General features: G+C 38.4%; 1 protein-coding gene across 3 annotated transcripts in view; it reads right to left on the bottom strand.

The window, feature by feature from the left end:
* DNAH3 (dynein axonemal heavy chain 3) overlaps positions 1-22,833 on the bottom strand; it is a 180,081-nt gene that overhangs the window by 129,516 nt on the left and 27,732 nt on the right. For all 3 annotated transcript variants that reach the window (XM_072597926.1, XM_072597924.1, XM_072597925.1), the window contains exons 12-16: positions 17,712-17,848; positions 17,407-17,512; positions 17,075-17,253; positions 14,639-14,823; positions 9,701-9,824 (exon numbers count right to left, since the gene is read on the bottom strand). In XM_072597926.1, the coding sequence (XP_072454027.1) occupies positions 9,701-9,824; positions 14,639-14,823; positions 17,075-17,253; positions 17,407-17,512; positions 17,712-17,848 (731 nt within the window). The remainder of the gene's footprint in view (positions 1-9,700; positions 9,825-14,638; positions 14,824-17,074; positions 17,254-17,406; positions 17,513-17,711; positions 17,849-22,833) is intronic.

Below are 22,833 nucleotides of genomic sequence, written 5' to 3'. Positions count from 1 at the left end.
GTGTTAGGCCTTGGAAATTCAAAGAAAAGAAAGGAAAACATTCATTCATAGGTCCTGAGCTAGAAGGCCCTCAGAGGCCTAGATCTAGAACTCCTCTCCTTTGAGAGATGAGGAAATGGAAACCTAGGGAGCTTACGGAATTTTCCTCAGGCCATGAAAGTTTAATTGAGAGAGCTGGGTTCTTTGACTCTGGGGCTCCCTCCAAGTTCTGTTCTCAAGGAGTTCATGTTCTATGAGATGGGGGGTGGGGTGGGGTGGGGCATACAGTCAGAACACAGATAAACATAGTGGGGGGTGGGGGGGTGGAGAAGAAGGGAATGATAGGCAGCTAGGTGGCACAGTGAATAGAATTCCAGACCTGGAGTCAAGAAGACTCATCTTTCGGAGTTCAAATCTGACCTCAGATACTTACTAGCTGTGTGACCCTGGGTAAGACACTTCACCTTGTTTGCCTCAGTCTCCTCATCTGCAAAATGAACTGGAGAAGGAAATGACAAACCATTATAGTATCTCTGCCAAGAAAACACCAAATGGGGTCAAGAAGAGCCAGACACAACTGAAAAGAATGACTAAATAGCAGCAACAGGGAATGATAAGGACAACAGAAAAATCCAAAATATTTCAGGAATATTCGAATCCTGGAGAAGGCACCTGAGGGGAAGATGAAAACCTGAAAGGTAAAAGTGAGGAGGGAATTCATTCTAGTCATTGAGTGTAAATTCATAGAGAGAGAGAGGAGAGGGTCTATGGAGTTAGGGGGGAACTTTAGCTGAAACAGCATGAATGAAGAGGCACGATGTGAACTAAGGCTAGAAAGGTAGGTTGGTATCAGACTGTGGAAAGACTGAAATGCTGAAATAAGAAGGAACTATAGGAGACATTTGAGTAGGGGGTGAGTATGCCTTAGGAAGATTTTTTTTTTTTTTGGCAGTTAAGAAAGGAATCTATCAATCAACACCAATTCTCCTGTTCATGCTAGAAGATTAAGAATCAAAACTAGGAAGAACTAAAAAAGAACAAAGTAGAAAGAACTAAAATTATAGGTCACCCAAAAGACAATAAAGAAAAACACTGGGGCATCTATATACAATAGACTGGAGCACATGAGTAACATAGAACTGTCCATAAGATAGGATACACAAAAAATAGAACGAAAAAGATTTATTTCCAGAAAAGGATATCAGACATACAGCCTATATGCTGCATTGGGACCTTCAAAATGTTGAGCCATCCTCTGATGGACTCCCCATTTCTATGAAAAACTTATGGGGGAATGTAGACATGAGTTACACAAGATGAGGAGGTATGAAGTAGCTTGAATCTGTATCATTAGAAGGAACGGTCTCTGAAGAAATCAACAACCCACTGATGTATTGAAGATAGATGGAATGGAGAACAGTAGGGATAGAGACAGGGAGATCAATTAGGAAGCTTGTCCAATAGTCCAGATATGGGATGATGTGGTTTTAAATTGAGGGTGTGGCAGTATGAAAAGAGCTATTGGGCAGGTAGGGTCTATGGGACCTGAGGACTAACTAGATATGCCTGGTAATAGTGAAGGAAAGATCAAGATGGATCTGAGCTTATGAATCTGGGTGACTGGGAGGGCAGCTGTGCCCTTTACAGAAATAGTTGTTTGGAGCAAGGGTAGAATTAGAGGAAAAGGTGATGAGTTCCATTTTGGGTATGTTGAATTGTAGTACTGGTGAGATATCCAGGGGGAAATAACCACTGGCATTTGGAGAAATGGGACTACAGTTCAGGAGAGGGTATGTAAAGATCTGGGAGCAGTTTCTGTAGGGATAATGGAAGCCATGAGGGATAATGAGATCACCAAGGGAGGAGAAAGAAAGAAAAGCACCAGGACAGAACCTCTTCTACATGAGATTGGGAGACAGATGATGATGATACAGGAAAAGAGAATGAGAAGAAACATCCAAGCAAATAGGAAAATCACGAGAGAACAGTGTCATGGAAGCGAAAGAGTATAAATATTCAGAAGGAGGGAGTCTAGACTATTGAAAGACAATTGTTCGAGATAATAATAATAGTAATCCTAATGACAGCTAGCATTTATGTAATACTTTAGAGTTTGCACAGTGCTTTACAAATATTATCTCGTTTGATATTCCAACTACCCTGTCAGGGAGGTGCTATTATTATCTCCATTTTACAGATGCAGAAACTGAAACAGATAGGATAAGAATCTTTCCCAAGGTCACGTTGCTAGTAATGTTTGAATTTAGGTCTTCCAGACTCCGGATCCGTTGCTCTATCCATTGTGTCACCTACCTGCCTCATATGAATATGATGGAGTAACATTGGACTGTAAGAAACAATGAAAGGGATGAATTTGGAAAAAACTTGAGATTTGTATTAATCTTAAAAGGTAACATTTTTGTAGAGCCTTCTACAGACACTGTGCTAAGTGCTTTACAAATATTATCTCAACTGATCCTCACAACAACCCTTTAAGGTAGTGCCATCATGACCGTTGCTCCACCCCCAACCCCCCCCACTCCTCCCCGGTCACTTTTATAGAAGAAATTGAAGCAGAGGTTAAGTGATTTGCCCAGATTCATTCATGTAGCTAGTAAATATCTAAGGCTGGATTTGAGCTCAGATCTTCCTGCAGGAAGACTGTAACAATGTGAAGAAAACAGAATTATGAAATGACCAACCACAACTCCAGAAAATCAATGATGAAAGGAGCTTCTCAACTCTTGAAATATTACTAAAAGCTGAGGAATGAGTAGGTGGTGAGTAAGTAGAGGATATAGAATGATTCTGTTGAGGAATTGAATATTGAAAGTGTAGCCCATGACTCAGGGGGTCCCAATAAGGAAGGTTTGGCACTTAAAGGGACCTAGATCCATCCTAGGGGCATTTGACCCCAAAGAGTTGGTAAAGTTCTCTCTCTGGCTGTACCTCTACCTGGATTTCTGTCAGTCAATAATTTAAGCACCTACTGTGTGTGCCAGGCACTTCATTATGTGCTAAGAATACAAAAAGAGATAAAAGACAGTCCTTGTCCTCAAGGAGCTCACAATCTAATGATTTTTCCAGGAAAACCTCTAACACAAAGGATAGGTATGGATCTAGTCTTGGGTTTCCCAAAAAGCTGGAAACAAGGTCCCCTCCCACAAAAGTATTCAATGTACAATATGGGCATGAAATATGGGACAGCTTTTATTGTACTCCACATGAAATTCACAAGTTTCAAGATACTTAAAGGCATGCATGAACAAATACAGGAAACATAAAATGCTCAATTAGCTAATTATACTCATTATATTCCTCCTGGAAGGCAAAGTCCCTCTGTAGAATTGGCAAATAGATATTCCACATTCACTTCTAGCCTGCATTGTCTAAGTAAGTCATAACAGCTGCTACAAAACTTTGGCTAATTTTAAATCTCCCACCCAGATAGTATAAGACTTTCTTTAGTCTTTCAGGCATAGAACTGACTTCCTATGAGAAGTATGTTGTTAAGGAAATCCTCTCTGCCTGTGTGGCTAACACTTGCTCTCCAGCTCAGGACCTAACCCAGGACATAACTTCTAAGACTGGGAATGTCCCAGACTCCAAAGAATGAGAGAGAAATCCCTTCCACCCCACCTTTGATGAATTCCAGTCTAGGAACCCATGAGAAAGAGAGAAAAAGTGTGGAACCTCACTCATAGAGATTATAGAGAGAGAGGAAGTTATGAAGCAAAAACCATCTCCTTTAATTCACAGTTATCAATCATCTTAAAGGGAACTCCAGTGACTGTGGAGACCAGCTAGGAATTCTCTATGTCATTTCAGTAAGGCCTTCCTGGTTACCCCTGCTATAAAAGGGAGGAGAAATATGGGATGACAGCTTAATGGAATGGGAGGGTCAAGAGAAGATATTTTAAAGATAGAAGGCATCTGAAAGGAGGCAGTACATAGGCGAGAGAGAGAGAGAGAGAGAAAGAGAGAAAGAGAGAGAGAGAGAGAGACAGAGAGAGAGAGAGAGAGAGAGAAAGAGAGAACACACATCTAAAGAATACTGGAAAGTATAAGTAAATTTAGCTTTGATAAGGAGAACAGATGATGTTGAGCAGTTTTGAGAGGTAAAGTATTGGGGATGATGAAGCTAACAATGGATAGATTTGATTTTCTCCCAAAAGCAGAGAGTTAAGTCATCTCCTGAGAAAAGTGGAATTGGTGACTTCATAAGAGAAAAGTCTGGAACAATTTCTTCAGGGAGTGATAGCAAATCAAGGATGAATAAAAGGATTACAGTGCATCACTGAGGACCTAGTTAAGGTCAGAGACCCTGAATTTGTTATGAAATCCAACAATGTCATTGTATGACTTTCTCTTTCTTCAGAGGCATAGGAGTAGGAGGGAAGTAGGAAGGTAACAGGGATGGCTTGAGGTTGAACAAAAGTAGGGTATGAACACTGGAAGGACTATGGAAGAGAGAACAGTGGAAAGAGAAAATTACTCAAAGATGAAACATTGTGCTTTGGTGAAGTGGTTAAGTATGGGGTAAAGACAATGATGGGAAGAAAATAAGGCCAAAATTGGAGTGACAGGCTAGAATAGCAGAAAGGAATGAAGGAATTGAAAGTGAAAATGGAACATAAGTTTAGGAAGAATGAGGCAGAGAGAGATGATCAGAGAGGAGAATTTCTAATTCAAGATCATTAAGTGGAAACCATTTTGGTAAGGTTTAACGTATGTCCACTTCTGCCTATGGCTGAAATACAGTGGAGATGTAAGTCAATGGGAATGAAGAGATTTGGTGAATTGGGAAGATATTCAAAGAGACACCACTATACCTATTGGAGTCATCACAGAGGGAAGGGGACTGGAACAGAGAGGGAGACTTTAAGCTACTTACTGAAGGAAGGAAAATAAGGTAGAGATGAGAGGATGATAATGAGAATTCAGACAAGGTAATATACACACTTGGAATATACTTCAAAGTAGGAGAAAGTAGTGAATGATGGTGGGAGGAGTATTCTTTTGGCTTAACAGGTTGTCTTCAGGAAAAAGTCAGGTTATGGGTGACAGAAATGAGAAAGATTGTTAGAAAAAGGATGTAGGTGAACTTAATAGCAGCATAGCAGGTGTTCCAGAAAATACAGTGAAAGAGGAGGGCAGAAGAGAATAAAGACTGAGAAAGGCCAGAGCTGACTGGATACAAGTGGCAGTGCAAGAGTAAGCAGGGGAAAGAGCTTTGCATCTGAGCAGAAGGCAAATGAATCACAGGGATCAGGGAAGCTAGAGGTAAGCATCTGTGAGCCACTGACATACCAAGCATGGTAAAGTTTGTAGATACAATTGGCCATCAGGATCTAATTAAAAATTATTAAGATCCTGAGAATCATTAACCTTTACCCTCTCTACAAGGTTTGTAGAGAAACGGTAGATTTAGGCCATTGGCAAAATAGCAAGTAATGAGAATGTTCAAAGTATAACCCCCTCCAGGTCAAACAACTCTCTTCTAAGAATCTCAGAGTCACTTGTATGGATTATATCTCCTCTATCTACATACCCCTTCCAGAGACCAAAGAAGAGAGAAGAAATAGACTATTTTACCTATTTCAAGTCATCACATATTTGTGAGTGCTTATTATTTTTCTCCTCCTGTCAGTACTGACTGATCTTAGCTAGATGTCTGTTGCTGTGGAGTTAGCTTTCACATATGTTGTGTTAAAATTGTAACTTGTTTTGGTTACTCCTGACCACCACCAAGTTTATAAGTAGATGGTATAATGGGGGCAATAGCAGGAAATAAGATTGCAAAGAGGAAGTCATACACAAATTATCCCAAAGATCAAAGGAGCATAATTTACAAATTGGATTTTGTGTGTGTGTGTGTCTGTGTATTTATATGTGCGTGTATAAATATAAACATATACACACACATATACATACATATATACATATACGTAAGTGACTTGCCCAGGGTCAAACAGGTAGTAAGTGACAAGTGTCTGAGATTTCATTTGAACTCAGTTTCTCCTGACTCCAGAGATTCACTGCACCACCTAGCTGCCCCAAATTGTATCCTATATTATTATTAACCAAAAATCACGTCTTGGTAATAAATGTGGGATGAGGGAAAAATATCTAGACTCTGTTGTCAAGGTTTTTGATCCTATGATATGTAAATCTCAGACAAGTTCCAGACATCTGCAGAATACCAAAAGGTGCTGGTAATTTTGAGATGATGTGGACATGTTAATTTGAAAGCTTTATGACAGCTTTGAGATCATTTAGATTATGTTAATGAACTAACACCAAAGTGACACAGATTAGACTTAGTCTGTTCCTTCTAAAATCCCATTTTAAAAAATGAGACTCAAACTCCTGCCTCTCCCCAACCCTCTTCCATCTTGGATTGCTCCCAACTCTAATCCATGGTTATGTATTACCCTCTACCTCTCCTTGTCCCCACCCCAGCCTGCCTTCCTTCACCACTCCACCTCCTATCCACATGCCATCTGCCTCTGTTTACCTGTCTCCATACTTTATGGACTGTTTACCCCTACTGTGCCTTATTAAAGCATGATTACAGTCTCATTTTCCACTACCATCTTGGTCTTTCCCAGAGAGTACCCAAAGAACTGGGAATACTTGCTCCATTCCATAATTTTATAATTTTCTAAATGAATTCCTAAATTAATTATCAATTCACATATGGATACTCATTAAATATCAAAATAATAATTAAATTATATGTATGAGTTGCTGTGCACCACTCATGTAAGACATTCATATACTATGACCTGGTAATTATATTCACTTTTTCACATGCCATACGTACCCCTACCTCTATAAGTTCTCTTGTATACTTCTTGAAGTGCCTGATATAATTTTGGGCACACACTAAGTTCCTGAATAAATACTCATTGGACAAATAAAACCATTTCAGTACTACTGGTCAAGACCACTTGTAAAATCAGGCAGTTGTACAGCAGCCTAGCACAACTAGGATGGTTTTCCCCAAGCTCACATTATTATGTGAGCTTATTATGTGAATGACATTATTTATATTATGCTTACTCTGTATTAGGCACTGTGCTAACCATTTTACAAGTATGACCTCATTTGATCCTCACAACCACCCTGGGAAGTGGTAATCTCTTTATTGTTATTATCTCCATTTTACAGATGAGGAAACTAAGACAGAGAGTAGTGAGGTGACTTGCCCAGGTCATGCAGGTAGTAAGTGTCTGAGGTTGGATTTCAACTCCTGTCTTTCCATCGTGCTGCCTGGCTGCCCCATATCAATATTAGCTATAATTATTTGCTGTTATATCCTCACTGAAGAATTCCATATACTAATGACTTTACAGGTCCAGTCCCTATCGATTGCTTTCATGGTGGGTTAAGGCATTTGTCCAACTCTGCAGTGAAGGCATGCATATATGGTCTTTCCTCCCTCCAAGCCTTAGCAACACCTAGTACTCTACTGACCTCTACTGAACAGAAGCTAACATAGCCTGAAAGATGAAGTTAAGTAAAGTAAAATTCAAAGGACCACACCTAGCCAGGCATCACTGATCACCATCAACATCGCTGATGGCTAAAGAGCTGTTGGGCTGTAGAAACAGGATTCCCTATAGGAGTGGAGGAGGAGTTGGAGATGGAGGAAAGACAAGATAATTTCCTCCTTCTTCAGGACACACGGCTTGACAAAGTAATGATTGTACACAAAAGAAGCTGGTGAATGAAATTCTGGAAAAGGTCAAGTTTGTCTTTGGTACTCTCCTCTCTCCCAGGATCTCTTTCATTACACAGCCTATCACTGCTTCTTGCTGCCCTAAGTCTCTAATAGGTGGGTCTATTCTTCTCCTCAGTACTGGGTAATTTCAGCTAACTTGTTGGGAAGTCAGCCTTTCTATACATGAATCTTTTCCTTAGTCTAATGATTGTAAATTAAAGACAACCATTCTCATGAGATGGTTGTATACTAGGGGTATACATACACACAGACACACACATACATATATATATATATATATATATATATATATATATACATATATATATATATATATGTATATATGGGGGGTATTTAATTTTTCCCCTGTATCGATCATAACCTCCTCAATTGTTGAGTTCTTTTAGCATCACCATTATAATTCCTAGAGCAATATTGGGAACATTAAAAATCTTTAATAGTTGTTCCATAGCTTTTTCTGTCATCACGACTGTGTGACCCCATTTGGAGCTTGGAACTTTGCCATTTCCTTCTCCAGCTCACTTTTACAGATGAGAAAACTGAGGCAAACAGGGTTAAGTAATTTGCCCAGGGTCATACAGCTAAGAAATATCTAAGGTATGATTTGAACTTAGTTCCTCCTGACTCCAGGGTTGGTGTTTTCTCCATTGCACCACCTAGCTGTCTAAAGGTTCTTAATAACTATTTGTTGAATGAATAAGACCAATTTTGGCAAAAATTTCTGAAACCACTGCAGAATCAGGCAATTGCTTTGCTTTACGTGTGCTATGTCTTCCAAGGTTTTCTCCACATTCAGAATACAGATTTAGAGCTGGAAGAGATTTTGATGGCCATCCAGTCCAACCCCCTTATTTTAAAGACGAAGAAACTGACGACCAGGGAGGGTAAATGACTTACCTAAAGTCTCACAGGTTACCAGGAAGCTATAGAACAGGAGCACTTAACTTTTTTATATCCTGAATCCCTTTGGAACTTATGGACTCCTCAGAATGGTGTTTTTAAATGCATAAAATAGATGGAATAATAAAAAAACCCAATTATATTACAATACAGTTATAAAAATATATTCTTTTAAGCTCCTAGACCCCAGATTAAGAACTCCTATATTAGAGGCAGGATTTGAACCCAGCTTTTCAGACTCCATAATCAGTCCTGTTTTCATTTCCATCTGTTCTATTTCCATACCACACTGTCTTCTTACCCTGGTATCTGGTGGGGAGGGGGGAGAAGGATACTTCTTCCTGAAGTTGATGATTTAATTATAGTTGATAGAACTACATTTCTTCCTACATACAATCAAATGTTTTTTTTTCAAGGCTATGAGAAAAAGCATTGACATGGTAACCCACTGTACATGACCAACATACCTATATGCAATAGTGTGCTATTAATGTTTAATAACTGGCTTTCCAGGACACACTTTTAAGTTTAATATGTATTATTAACATTCTTTCTACCACTTTAAGTCTAGGCAATCAACAAAACAAAAATCTATCCCTGATTTGTACCATTTGTCAATTTCTGAGGTGGAAATTTATCAGCTCCCAGGAGCCCGTTCGAGCTCGAGCTGGCTGCAGCACACCACAGACTCTATGGAGGTATCTTGTCTCCCTTTGGACTATAAACTCCTACAACACAGGGACTTTTTTGCATTTTTGTCGTCTTTGTATTCCCAGTACCTCACACATAGTAGGTGTTTAATTGATAAATAGGAGTTAATTGATTCATACTGAATTGACATCTTTTCCCTCTTGTCAGAGAAAAAAGAAATTCCTTCTCTGTTCATTGTCTCTAGTGCTTGGCATCTCAAAACTCCACGAGACAGGAAAATAAAACTGAGAGAGGAAAATGAAATGGAGAGCTAAGCCCCTGGGGAAGTTAGGAGTAGGGAGAACAGAGCCTCTTCCTGACACCAGCAAGCAAGAGCCGGGAAGTTCTCAATTTTCCAGACATCTCCTTGGGCTATACAAGTACCTTTTTATTAGGTTCATCTCTGCCTGTTCCCTCTTGGTGTATAGCAGAGTTCGGCTGTTGTCAAAGATATCTTCGATCTGTTCAGGCCAGAGGAACAATGTACTGTTCAACTTTATATCGTCCACTGCAAAACACAGAAACAAATATATATTTATATAAACTCTAAGAATTTAGGTCCCACAAAGCCAGAAACTGAATACACACCCACACCCACACACCTTAATAAAGTTTAAAACTGTACCAAGACTTTGGAGTATTGTGTATGTTTGCAGTGTGTGTGTGTGTGTGTGTGTGTGTGTGTGTGTGTGTGGCAACTTATGGTCTTACAAACTGAAGTGTCAAACTCAGGGTGGGAGGACTGCAAGCCAACAGCAAAATTTGTCAGTGTGGTCCAACCCAGATTAAAACGTGCTTGAGTAATATTTAACAAAATAAAAATACAATTTTATTGTTGAATTGTTTTTCCAGTTGTATTGGATTCTTCATGACCCCATTTGGAATTTTCTTGGCAAAGCTACTGGAATGCTTTGCCATTTTATACTCCAGCCCATTTTATAGATAAGGAAACTAAGGCAAATAGGGTTAAGTGACTTGCCCAGGGTTATACAACTAGTAACTGTCTTGAGGCCACATTTGAACTACGACATATGAGTCTTCCTGACTGCAGGCCAGATCCTCTAGTTACTGCACCACCTAACTTCCCGAAAAATATAATGCAACACAGATAATGTTGTTTTGAGGTTTTCCAAGTGAATTTTCCACTCCACAGGGATACATTTCTATTTGAGAGCACTGAAAGGCCCAACGTCACACAGCCACTATATGTCAGAGTTGAGACTTGAAGCCAAAATTTCTTGACACTAAGGCCAAGCTCTTCATCCACTGCACCATTCTGCCCCTTGATAGAACTATAGATAATAAATGTGATAGAATATGAGGCCATTGCAAGGAACTAATGAAGCGATGATGTTGTGGGTTAGCATTTCAGAACAAACTCATGAGGGTGTACCCGCTGTTCTCATTTCAACAAAGATCATCACATAAAGCTCCTGGGCTATATTCTATTTAACAGGTGAGAAAAGCAGAACCTAGAATTACTGAATTAAGAATGTCAGGGACTTCAAAGGTGATATACTCTAACCCTCATTTTATAGGTGAGGAAAATGAGGCCCAGAGCTGAAGTGACTTGTCCAAGGACGTTGCTCCTCTAACCCCAAATGCAGGCCTCTTTTCTTAGAGATTCCTTAGAACAGAGGTATCACATAGCCAGCGTAAAGAGCCAGCACAACTCTGGAATGTAGCCTGAACCAGATAAAAATGTAAATATTTAACAAAATAAAAAAAATACAGTACAATATAGATAATGTTAATTTGTGGTTTTCTAAGTCAATATGAGACCCACAGGGACCTGTTTCTATTTGAGTTCAACACCACTGCTTTTGCAGAACAAGCTGCATAATTTCATAGACAAGAAATATTCTAGAGGACCTTGCTTCTCAAATAGTAAGCTACCATGCGTTCACACATTACAAAGATAGAAAGACATTAGTTACAATGTCCTGGGTTCCCTCACTGACCATTTCCAATTTTGAACTAAGTGGGAGAAATAGAAGTGATGATGAGGGGGAAAGATTAGGGAGGAAGGTTGATATGTGTTCATATACATGTGAAACCCTGGACATACCCTTTTCCATAGGCATTGCTATGAAATCTGGTGGCATATGCAAAAAACCCTGCCTCTGGGTAGACAGATATTACCTAGAATTATTAAATGCTCATTGACTGGTTGCCAAGACGATCTCTATAGCCCTTTCTGGGGCAGCTAGGTGATACAATGAATAGAGTGCCGGCCCTGGAGTCAGAGGGACCTGAGTTCAAATCTGACTTCAGACACTTACTAGCTATGTGACCCTGGGCAAATCACTTAACCTGGTTTGCCATAATTGCCACAAATCTGTAAAAATGAACTGGACAAGGATATGGCAAAACCACTTCAGTATCTTTGCCAGGAAAACCTCAAAAGAGTCAGAAACAACTGAACAGCAATATTTTATATATAGGTATATATATGCGTTCATTTATATATGCACATATACACACATGCATATACATATGTACAATATATATATACATACACATGTGTGTTTATATATAATTGTGTATGTGTGTCTGTATGTGACTTGGAGGAGATTAAGCAGACTCTTGATTATGTGATCTGTTGTAAGAATAGCCTATTCCATTACATAAAGAACTCCTGCTTTGGAAGTGACTTCTCTGCCTCTCCTCCACTCTGGTCCCAAGTGGTGTAGCCAGGTTAAAAGAAGAGAAAAATATTCATTTGAATCTTCAGTTTTCTTCCTTTTTGTTTTAATAGCCAAGAGTTATAGAATATAAGGCCTAGGATGATGGCAATAGTGTTGTGATGACATTTGTGAACGGCCATGTGACACAGTGAATAAAGCGCTGGCCCTGGCATCAGGAAGAAATAAGTTCAAGTCTTGTCTCTGACATAGACACACACATACATGTCAGAAACAGTACACAGTAAACATGTGTATATGTACAATACATATATACAGACACACAGGCACAAGCATGCAAATATGTACATATGTGCATATGTAGGTATGTGCACATACATACATAGACATATATACATGCATGCATACAAACATACATACCTGAAGCACCAAAAGATAAGAGACGTCTAGTTTCTTAGCAGTCTGGTACTTCAGGTAATAATAATAACAACAATTAATAATAATAGCTAACAGTTATATAACATTAAGTACTATAAATTTAAATTATTATCTAATTTGATTCCCCACAACAAGGGGAATCAGGTGTTATTATGATCCTCATTATTACAGATGAAGAAAAGGCAAAGGGCAAAAAAGTGATTTGGCGAAGTTCACGCGACTAGTGAGTGTCTGAAAATGATGCTCCCCAATTTCCCTCTATCCATTGCACCACTTAGCTGATAACTGTGTTCTGCATTGGTAGAGGAAACAGAAGAAGCTGCCTCATAGGAATCTTTAAACCAATGAAATCACAGGTCTGGACCAAAATGACAGTAACACTAAAACAAGAAAAACAATAACTAGCGTTTTTATGGTGCTTTAAGATTTGCAAAGCATTCTACCTCTATGATCTTGATTAGTTGTCTGTGAGATATTTAGTACTACTAGACCCATTTTACAGGTGAGGAAACTGAAGTTGAAAACTTAAAAACCTTGTCTGGGATCTCACAGTCAATAAGTATGTGAATCCGGTTTTAAACCCAAGACTTTCTGATTCTAAGTCACATCCTCTATTGTGGAGTCAGCAAACTACTGCCAAAGGGCCAAATCTGGGCACCTGTTTGTTTGTGTACGGTCTGACAGCTAGGCCTGTTTGGGTTTTTTTAAATTTTTTTTGTTCTTTTTTTTGTTTATAATCTAAAATACTTTATTTTAATAAACTTTATTTAAAAATATAAAAAACAAACATCCTAGCTTGCTGTATAAATACAGATGTTGGTCAGGATTTGACCAACGCTATAGTACTGGTTAGTGTGGTATACTGATGGTCCCCAGACTCTTTTTACGGATTACTGAGAGGTCAAAACTATTTTTGTAAAAATATTAAAACATTATTTGCCTGATAAAATACTTTCTCCTTTTCCAACTACATATCTGTTTGGGGCTGGATTCTCTTCGTAGAGTTCAACCAAAACAACATATTGCAACAGAATGAATACAGAAGCAGATTGAGCATCCAGCTGTCTAATATTATGCCTATTAAATCTATTAAAGAGATTTGCAAAAACATATAAAGCAATGTCACTCTTCTCACTAATTCTTTGTTTGGGGAAATAAAAATATTTATTAAATAATATTTCATATTATTAAATAATATTTCATAAAAATATTTAAGGTAATCCCAAATGGGTTTATTATTTTTCAGTGGATACATTAAAATTTAAAATCTAATCCATTTTAATATCTAACATAGCAAACATCAGTGCATATAATCCACATGAACAAAAACTCTTTGAGGTCCTCGCTAATTTTTAAGTGTCAAGAGGTCCTCCAAACCAAAAAAGTTGAGAATGGTTACTCTGCATTCCTTCAGATCCCATCTAAAATTTCACCTTCTTTCAGAAATCTGTCCTGTTTCTCCTTGGTGCTACTGCCTTTCATTTGGTTGTTATCTCCAATTTATCTGGTATATATCTTTTTTGTAAATATCTGTTTGCATGTTGTCTCTTCCATTAGACTATAAGCTCCTTGAGAGCAAGGACTGGCTTTTTTTTTAAAACTTCCTTTGAATTCCCCATTAATGGGCACAATGCCTGGCCGATAAAAGGTGCTGAATTAATGTTTCTTAACTGCTGCTAGGTGGATAGAGTGCTGGGCCTGAAGTCAAGAAGACTCATTGTCCTCAGTTCAAATATAGCCTCAGGCATTTCCTAGCTTTGTGACTCTGGGCAAGTCACTTTTTGCCTGTTTGCCTCCGTTTCCTCTTCTGTAAAATGAGCCAGAGAAGGAAATGGGAAAATATTCCAGTATCTTTGCCAAGAAAACCCCAGATAGGGTCACAAAGAGTCAGGAAAATGACGGAACAATGAGGAGTCAATTGAAAGATAAAGGAACAGAGAATTAGTTCTATAGAGCCTGTTATATAGAGATGACTATCATATCATGATATCACATCACTGCCTCCGATTCTATCAGTGATCACTGGCTGCACAGTCTCTTGACTCCCAATGGATCGTTCTTCTACTGTTCCCGGGGATTTCCCTTTGATTTCAGTGAGTCTTAGCTCCCTTGGGACAGTACGGGTTGAGTTAGACTCCCCAGTACAGGTTTGACAAAAAGCATCTCTGCTATGATTCAGCCATGGGCTCTCTATCCCTTAAAAAAAAAAAAAAATGTGTTGAGTATTGATTGGACCTACTGGGAAGATCAGCATAGTTCATTAGGAACTCCAGCCTCCAAGCAGCATTGGAGATCTGCTTCCTGAGCCTGAATACTGTGACCTCACTGGCCTTCTTTAAGAACGCAGTGAGAAACACCAGCTCCTCCGTGTTGGCAGGGATCTCGCTGACTTTGTCTGCGATCATGTTGTACTGGTTGCAGAGGCTAGAAAGGAGAAAGCAGAGAGGGATGTCACTGGCAGCAGTAGCTCCTAAAAGTGCTATTGAAGATCTATTTACTTTACTGGGGAATAAATATACTGTTCTGACTCCATTCGTTAGAGGATTTATTTGTTAATTCTACCCCCCTCCCCAGGTGATTTCATTGGGTTAGGGAACTCATGATTAAAAAAAAAATATCTCCACCAAATCATATCAATACCTGTTCTACAGAAAATACAGTTAGCTTCCTAAGGCACTGGGGAGAAGGGGGAGGAGGAGGGAGAGAGGGAAAGGAACGAGCTTTTATTAATCACCTCTTGCTCTGTGCTAAGCCCTTTACAAATACGATCTCATCTGATCACTAGGAAACCAAGTGACTTGTCCAAAGTCGTAGTCAGTATGTGTCAAAGGTAGCCAAGGTTTTCTGACTCTAAGGTCAGCTCTTTATCTACTTCATCACACTGCCTAACCTCTAAGAGGTGTGTGTGTGTGTGTGTGTGTGTGTGTGTGTGTGTATACATATATATATATAAAATGTTTATAAATACATATTAAATATGCTACTGAAAGGAGGCTTTTCATAAATGCCGTTGACTGAGCCAAACAAAAATCATTAAGCATCTTCTGCACAGATAGTGTGCCTTACTTGGGGTCTCTGATACTATGAAATTGCTTCCCTTAACTGCTTTGCATTTAAATCGTACAAACAATGCATTCAGTCAGATTCCCTTCCCTTGTTTCCTTGTTGGAGTATACTGTGAGCTCAACTTCTATAAGGCCTCCCTTTATGCAAACAACAGCCATCAGGAATGTATTTACAACCAAACCAGTAAGAAAAGGAAAATTCCAGAGCCCAACCTTTTCCAAATAATCGAGGTCAATGACTAACCCCATGGATTGTTAGATATTGAGTGGAGATAACAAAAACCACACACACACACACACACACACACACACACACACACACAATCTTAGCTTTCTACCTCAGAGGCATTTACAACCCTAATAGAGAACAAGAAGATGGCATTATAACACTTCTAGTGAAGACATCGAAAATGGCCCAAACCAATAAGGTGAAGACCAGTCCTGCAAGAGTTTTGGCAGGGTTGTGTAAGGTGAAAATCTAAGCCTGCTCTCTGAGCCTAAATGAAGTGAATCAAAAATATACAATGCCTAGTTAAATTTGGATTATTCTCCACTAAAAATAAATATGCCAGACAGATTGTATGACATCACTCTCCTGGTTAGTTCCTGAATCCTAGTTGGTGGTACAGGAGAAAAACACATGTGAGAACCCAACTTCCTAAATGCTATGCATTGAAAAGTCTTTATGCATGGAAATTTCAACCCAAAAGATTACTTGGGCTTCCTTTGAAAGCACTGCCAGGGGAAGATAGGGGACACAATGGATAGAGTGACAGCCTTGTAGTCGGGTGGGGGGGGGAACCTGAGTTCAAATCTGTCCTCAGATACTTACTAGCTTATGACCTTAGACAAGTCACTTAACTCTGATTGCCTAAAAAAATACAGATTGACACCAAAGTGGGTAATTTGGGTTAAGAAAAGGACTATAGACTTAGAAGGGATCCTAGAAGTCACTGATCTAAGTTTTCTCATTTTATAGATGAGGACACTAAATCACAGAGAAGTTAAATGACTTTCCCAGAGTCATACAGGTAGCCAGTATCTGAGGAAGGATTTGAACTTGGATCTTTCTGACTCCAAGTCCAGAATTTTATTCATTGTACCATCTAGCTAATGTGGAATTCTTACTATTTTTCCTTCTCCCTGTCCCTATTCAAAATAGAAAATCTCAACACATTCTCCCCCTACATGTAAGTTTTATCCTGGATCTTTGAGTTTCCCTGATATTTTATCATGGGGGCAGAAGCCAAAAGAATTCTAAGTCCAATATGAATAATAATAATTAACATTTATGTGATGCTTACTATGTTCCAAGCACTGTATAATTATCATCTCATTTTTGATCCTCATGAAAACTCTGGGAGTGCTATTATTTTCCCTATTTTACAGATGAGAAAACTGAGGGCAAATAAAGTTGAAGTGACTGGTCTAGGGTCACAAAGTACCTGAGATTGAATTTGAACTGAGGTCGTCGTGACTGCAAGGCCAGCACTTTAGCCACTGAGCCCCCAAGCTGCCCTGGTCACATCATTCCCCTTGCCCCTCACTCCTAATTAATCCGTCTGTACAAATCTTCACAATAATTTCTCTTCAAAGAATAAAAACTGTACCTGGTATTCTCTTCTCGGTTTTCATCAACTTGGAATTGAATCAGCTGATCTTTAAGCACTTGAGTCCGATCACAGAGATTCTCATTTAGTGCTAAAGCATCAAGACAGAACAGGGCCAAAGGTACCGTGATGTGCATGGATGCAATTTCTTCTTTCAGTTTCTTCATTCTGTCAATGTACTGTGGGGAAGAGGAAGCATTCCATAGCTTAGCAGGGCCTCCAGGAATAACAAACAAAGTGCTGGTCATTTGGCAGACCTTACAAAAGTATTTACTGCTGGGTCAATTGGAGTCGGTGCCATTAAAATGCTTAAGGTAAAGTAAGGTTCTTACCTCCACGAAATCATCAAGGTCATGGGCTTTGGAGAGAAAAGAATCGACATCTTGTTTTGCAGTGCCATCTAACAGATTGCTGTATTTTTGGTACACATCTAAGTATCTTCCAGGTTGAATAAGAAAGAAACAAACACACATTCAACACACACACCTCAAGGTCAGCAGGGATTTACTCCCAACCAAAGCTATCCACCCTCAAGAAAAGAAAGAAACCATCAAAAACTAGCAAAAAGAAATTCTTTGATAAGTAGAATTGATGGATCCAAACTAGGTTACAGGATTCAAGACCAAAGGCAACTTACTTTCTGGGGCCTATTTGGTTTTTTTTAAAAACCTCTTCCGTTTGTTTCACAAAATCCGAAACTAGCATTTCATCCGGGTCGACGGTCCCAAGAGTCAGATTATCTCCTTGGAGCTCTGGGAAAAGGTTTAATTCTACCTAAAGAACATAAATGAGACTGTGTTTTCACAGAGAAAGGGAAGTAATCCTTACTTTGAAATGTTATCTCCTATAATGCACTGCCTCGCTAGGAATGATCTCTGCTTTTTTAAATCATTTTACCCTCTTTGGAAATGTCTAGACACCAACCTTCCTTGAAAGAAATCTTCCCAAAAGAAAATGAGGTCAAACCCAGCAGCTGATTGTGGACAAAGGGGAAGGGGAGAAGGGAATGAGCATTTATTAAGTGCCTACTGTAATACATACATTACACATATCTCATTTGATCCTCACAGTAACCTTGGGAGGTCATAATAATAGCTAACATTTATATAGTGCTTACTATGTGCCAGGCACAGGGCTAAGCAGTTTACAAATATCACCTCTTTTGATCCTCACAGCAACCTTCGGAGGTACATACTATTATTATCTCTATTCTACGTTTGAAGCAACTGAGACAGGCAGAGATTAATTGACTTGTCTGGGGGTCCTAAGACTATGAAGTGTCAGAGGCTGGACATGGGAGGCAACAGTTTAACATCTGTTAGAAATTGGAAGATATATTCTAGGAAAATATATGTTCCAGGAAATAATTACAAACTAAAAATGTAAAATCAGTTCATATGGGATAATGCTCAGAGACAGGACCAAAGACCATGTTAGAACTTAATCATGCAGATTTTATCAGGCTACCCTTTATTTTGGGAGATATTGTTTGAGGAGAATCTGAACTTTGAAATAAGAAGATTATTATGTTTTGTGGTATAGTGAAAAAGAGATAATTAAACCTTTTTTGATTCAAAGGAAAAATAACATTCTTGTATGGTGATCTGAGAACCAAACTTAGCCAAATTGTGAGTGATAAGTAACTGAGAAGGGTTGCTTACATGGAAGGAATGGCATACCTTGAATAACATTAATCCAATAAACATTCGCTCAACAGACATTTATTAAAGGTCTACTTTGCAGGTTAGATGAGGATAAATAAAATGAAGACCCTACCCTTGAAAAATTTATAATCTAGTATTGAAGATAAGATAGGTATACAAATAATCACTAAAAATTAGAATTTGATAAAAATGCATAGGAGAAATCCAAATAAGGTGGAGAGAGGGAGAGATCACTTTGAATTTTGCTTAGAGTGAGGATAAACCAGACTCCCTGGGAGAGTTAATATCTGAATTTCTAGTTTGCCCAGAAAAAAACCAAACCCTGGTGTGTGAAAGAAATAGTATGGGCTGAGGCTGGAGAGGTAGCTTGGAGGCAGATCATAGGGAGCCTTGAATGTCAGGTTGAGGAGTTCATATTGTATTGGGAAATAGCAATGTCCACAAGAAGTGAAATAATAGATATATTATCTGATCAGCAGAGAAAACAGAGAAGAGAAAGAGGTGAGAAGTTTCTAAAAGTTGTACTTCTACTTAAGATTTTCCCACAGACAACAGCTGGAGAAAGCTTCTATTTGTATTTCTGCAACAGTTTCCAAACTTTTTAAGAAGGACTCTTCCTTTTAAAGATCTCCTTTGGCATAGCCCCACCTCCCCAACATGACTGTGGTTATGATATTAATAAATATCGATTGAGAAAATCCATAATGACAAAAAGCAACTAATATTTTAAACGAATTTATATATTAGTTATAACAGTAAAAGAAAGGACATATTTTATCCCAGAAAGGCAAGAAAATTAGTTCTTATTAAAAGGAACAAATAAGACAACTTGGACACAAAATCCCTTATTCATATTTCATTTTACTGTAGCTAAATGAACTTAGAGGATGATCAGAAGAACCTGGTCTTCATTAGATTACAAAGAAGGTAACCATTATTTGGGACTTTGCATTTGCCTTGTGAGGACAGATAGGGTCATTGTTGTTAGGCTTAAGGACATCTAGACTTAGAAATTTGTCACACATTTATATTTCATTAAGACTGGTCCTGGGCAGCCTCATAGAGATAATAGAATGACGATATTGTCCTGGAGTTGGAGAAAACTAGGAACTGAGCTATGCTTTGAAGGAGCAAACATCTGGACTTTCTCCTCTGCCACTTCCATAAGCTATTTGGGAAACAGGGTTGACTCCATAGTAACTTCAAGTTTATTTTCCTGCAGGGAAAATAATACCAGGGAACCACCATTTCCTAGTAGTAGTTATAGTAAGTATTACTTATAGTAATTACTATTGTGTGTGTGTGTATATATATATATACACATATATACACACATATATATGTATATATATACATACACACACATATATAGTATAGGAAAGTGTATGTGTGTATATGTGTGTGTGTTTTCATGTACAGTAATATTATAGTATTACTTATAGTAATAAGACTGGAGACTTTCACTCTTGACTTTCCAGACTTTTCTACCTCCTGTCTAGCAGCTCTGTCCAGATGCTTCCATCCCTGTGGTCCTCTCCTCTAAGTAGTGAGTCCACTATTTCCACAGGTGGCCAGGCCAACCCATGTTTACTTCTCTCCCAAATCTACTCTTGACTCTCTGGACTTTTTCCACCTTCTTGACTCTATAAGGATACCCTTCCCCTCCCCTGCTTCTAGTTCCCTTCCATTAGAATTCAAGGTCCTTGAGGGTAGGGACTGTCTTTTTTGTTTGTTGTATGCCTTGAGCTTAGCACAGTGCTTAGCATGCAGTAAGTATTTAATAAATGTTCTATCTAATCTAATATAATCTGACTCTCTGTCTAGGTCTTTTGAGGTAGAAGATAAAATTTCTCAGAAAGAGGAAGGGAATTTTATGTACTACTATAAGTTCTTTGGGATATTTTGCTTTTTCAGTGCAATAAAATAAAAATTATCCTGAATCTGATGTACATAGTTATCTTTAGGGTCTGCACAGGACCACGGGGCTGTTTATTCATATAAGGGAAACATAAACATGAGCCATATTCTGAGTTTCACAGGGGAAATTCTTGTTGGGGGCAAAACAAACCATTCATTTGAATGGCAACCCTCCAAGATTGGACCTGATCCATGAAAGCCTAGAGATTGGGTTCTAGGATACAGGTTAAATAAAGATGAAAATGGCAATGCTTGGTAAATTTATAGACCCCTTAAAATAACTCCAAAGACAGTCCAGGAATGTGTGGGTTGGAGTCACATCCATGCGTTGGCATAAATCTGTTAGTTATAGAACAACTTTAGCTGAGCAAACTATTACCATATTGAAAGAACTGGCTGAGAAAACCCCATAAAATGACTGGAAGCCTCCTAAAAAAAAATTCTCATTTAGTTACCAAACAGGTTGCTTGCAATGGCAGGTCACCACTTTGGTTTCCACCAATAAGAATGCCAGAACTCAAAGTATTGCTTCTAAGTAAATATAAAGAGAAAAGGGAATTTTGCAATAACATGCAATGAGTACATTAAGTTTAAGTACATGAAGTATGAATGAACAAAATACAAGTTGCCCTCCCTAATAGAGAAGGAGGTAAAATGGTTGGAGAAGTATCTCCCTGCTCTCCATGTATGAGGTCCCAATTGGGGAAAAGCCATAAAAGACAGTAATGAATGAAAAGTCATAAAAACTTAAACTCTGTGAAAAGTGGAAGCCCAGACATGGTGACCTGTTAAAAATCATAACTTAGATGCTGAATAATAACTTAATAATAACTTAAGATATTATGATCAACTTACATTTGGGCGTAACATTGGGTTAACTCCCAAGCTAATTACTAAGCAGAAACCCCAAAATATCCACCAATCAGTAATGAGGCACTCCTCCTTCCTTTGTCTGTTTTCTATAATTACCATGGGGATTTTTGGGGGTTTGTTAGGGGGGATCCACTGAACTGTCTGGCAGCTGCCCCTGATTGTCCTTGTTTTGTAAGTATTCCTAATGATTGATTAAACTACTACTTATAATCAGTCTGGAGCTCCTTGGCCTGTTCCTTTGGTATCAAAAAGAATACCCCATAGTTATGGGGGAGGTACAGGGTTCCCCAGCCAGAGGAATTCCAGACCTCATACTATGTTATCAGGAAGAAAGCAGTACTTCTTAAAAGACTGGAAATACTTTGAAGGGAAAAAAAAGAAAGAATTTGAAGAGACAGAAGCAAATCCTAAAGAATAAATATTGACTTAATTTACAAAAAAGGAAAGAAGACAGAACCTTTAGATTATAGATCAGAAAGCTTTGCTTTAATTCCTGGCAAAAATATGGAATATATTGTGAAAGAAATGGCTTGTGAGCATTTAGGAAAGGAAGTGGTGATCACTAATAGAAGTCTATCTCCATCAAGAACATTTCATGCCTGAGTAATGCAATTTTCCTTTTTGACAGGATTACTTGGCTTGTATGTCAAAGGAATGCCATGAACACAGTACCTCTGAATGCAGAAGAACATTTGACAAAGTTATTTCATATTCTTTTCTACAAAATGCGAAGAATTGTGTTAGATGATAGTAGAGTTTGGTGAATTAAGAACTGGTTGAATGAGTGGACCTAAAGGGGGGTCATATAATGATCCAGTGTCAACCTGGAATGACCTAGGGATCTGTTTTTGATACTATGCTGTGCAACACTTTCATCAAAAACTTAAAGGCATAAATGAAAGTCTTATATTTGCAGATGACACAAAGTGGAAACATATTATGGATGAAGAATCAGTATTCATAAAAGATTTCAAAAAGCTAGACCTTTTGGACAAATCTAATGACAAAATTTAATAGAAATAAATGCGCTCTCTCTCTCTCTCTCTCTCTCTCTCTCTCTCTCTCTCTCTCTCTCTCTCTCTCTTTTTCTATTTGTATATCACATCCAGGGTTCTCTATGTTCTTTCTAAATTTTTGTTTGATGATTACCTCCCATGGATTCAGTTATGAACTTCAGCAGTTGATTTCTGAATCTATTAAGCCCTCATTTTTTTTTGAGGTCCAACTACTTGCCTGCTAGACATCATAATGCAGACATCCCATAAACATTTCAAACTCAATATGTCTGAAACAGAATTCATTATC

Source organism: Notamacropus eugenii, chromosome 3 (assembly GCF_028372415.1).
Source record: "Notamacropus eugenii isolate mMacEug1 chromosome 3, mMacEug1.pri_v2, whole genome shotgun sequence".
Taxonomy (NCBI): domain Eukaryota; kingdom Metazoa; phylum Chordata; class Mammalia; order Diprotodontia; family Macropodidae; genus Notamacropus; species Notamacropus eugenii.
The sequence above is the reverse complement of the archived record's forward strand: the minus strand, read 5'-3'. Positions and strand labels throughout refer to the sequence as shown.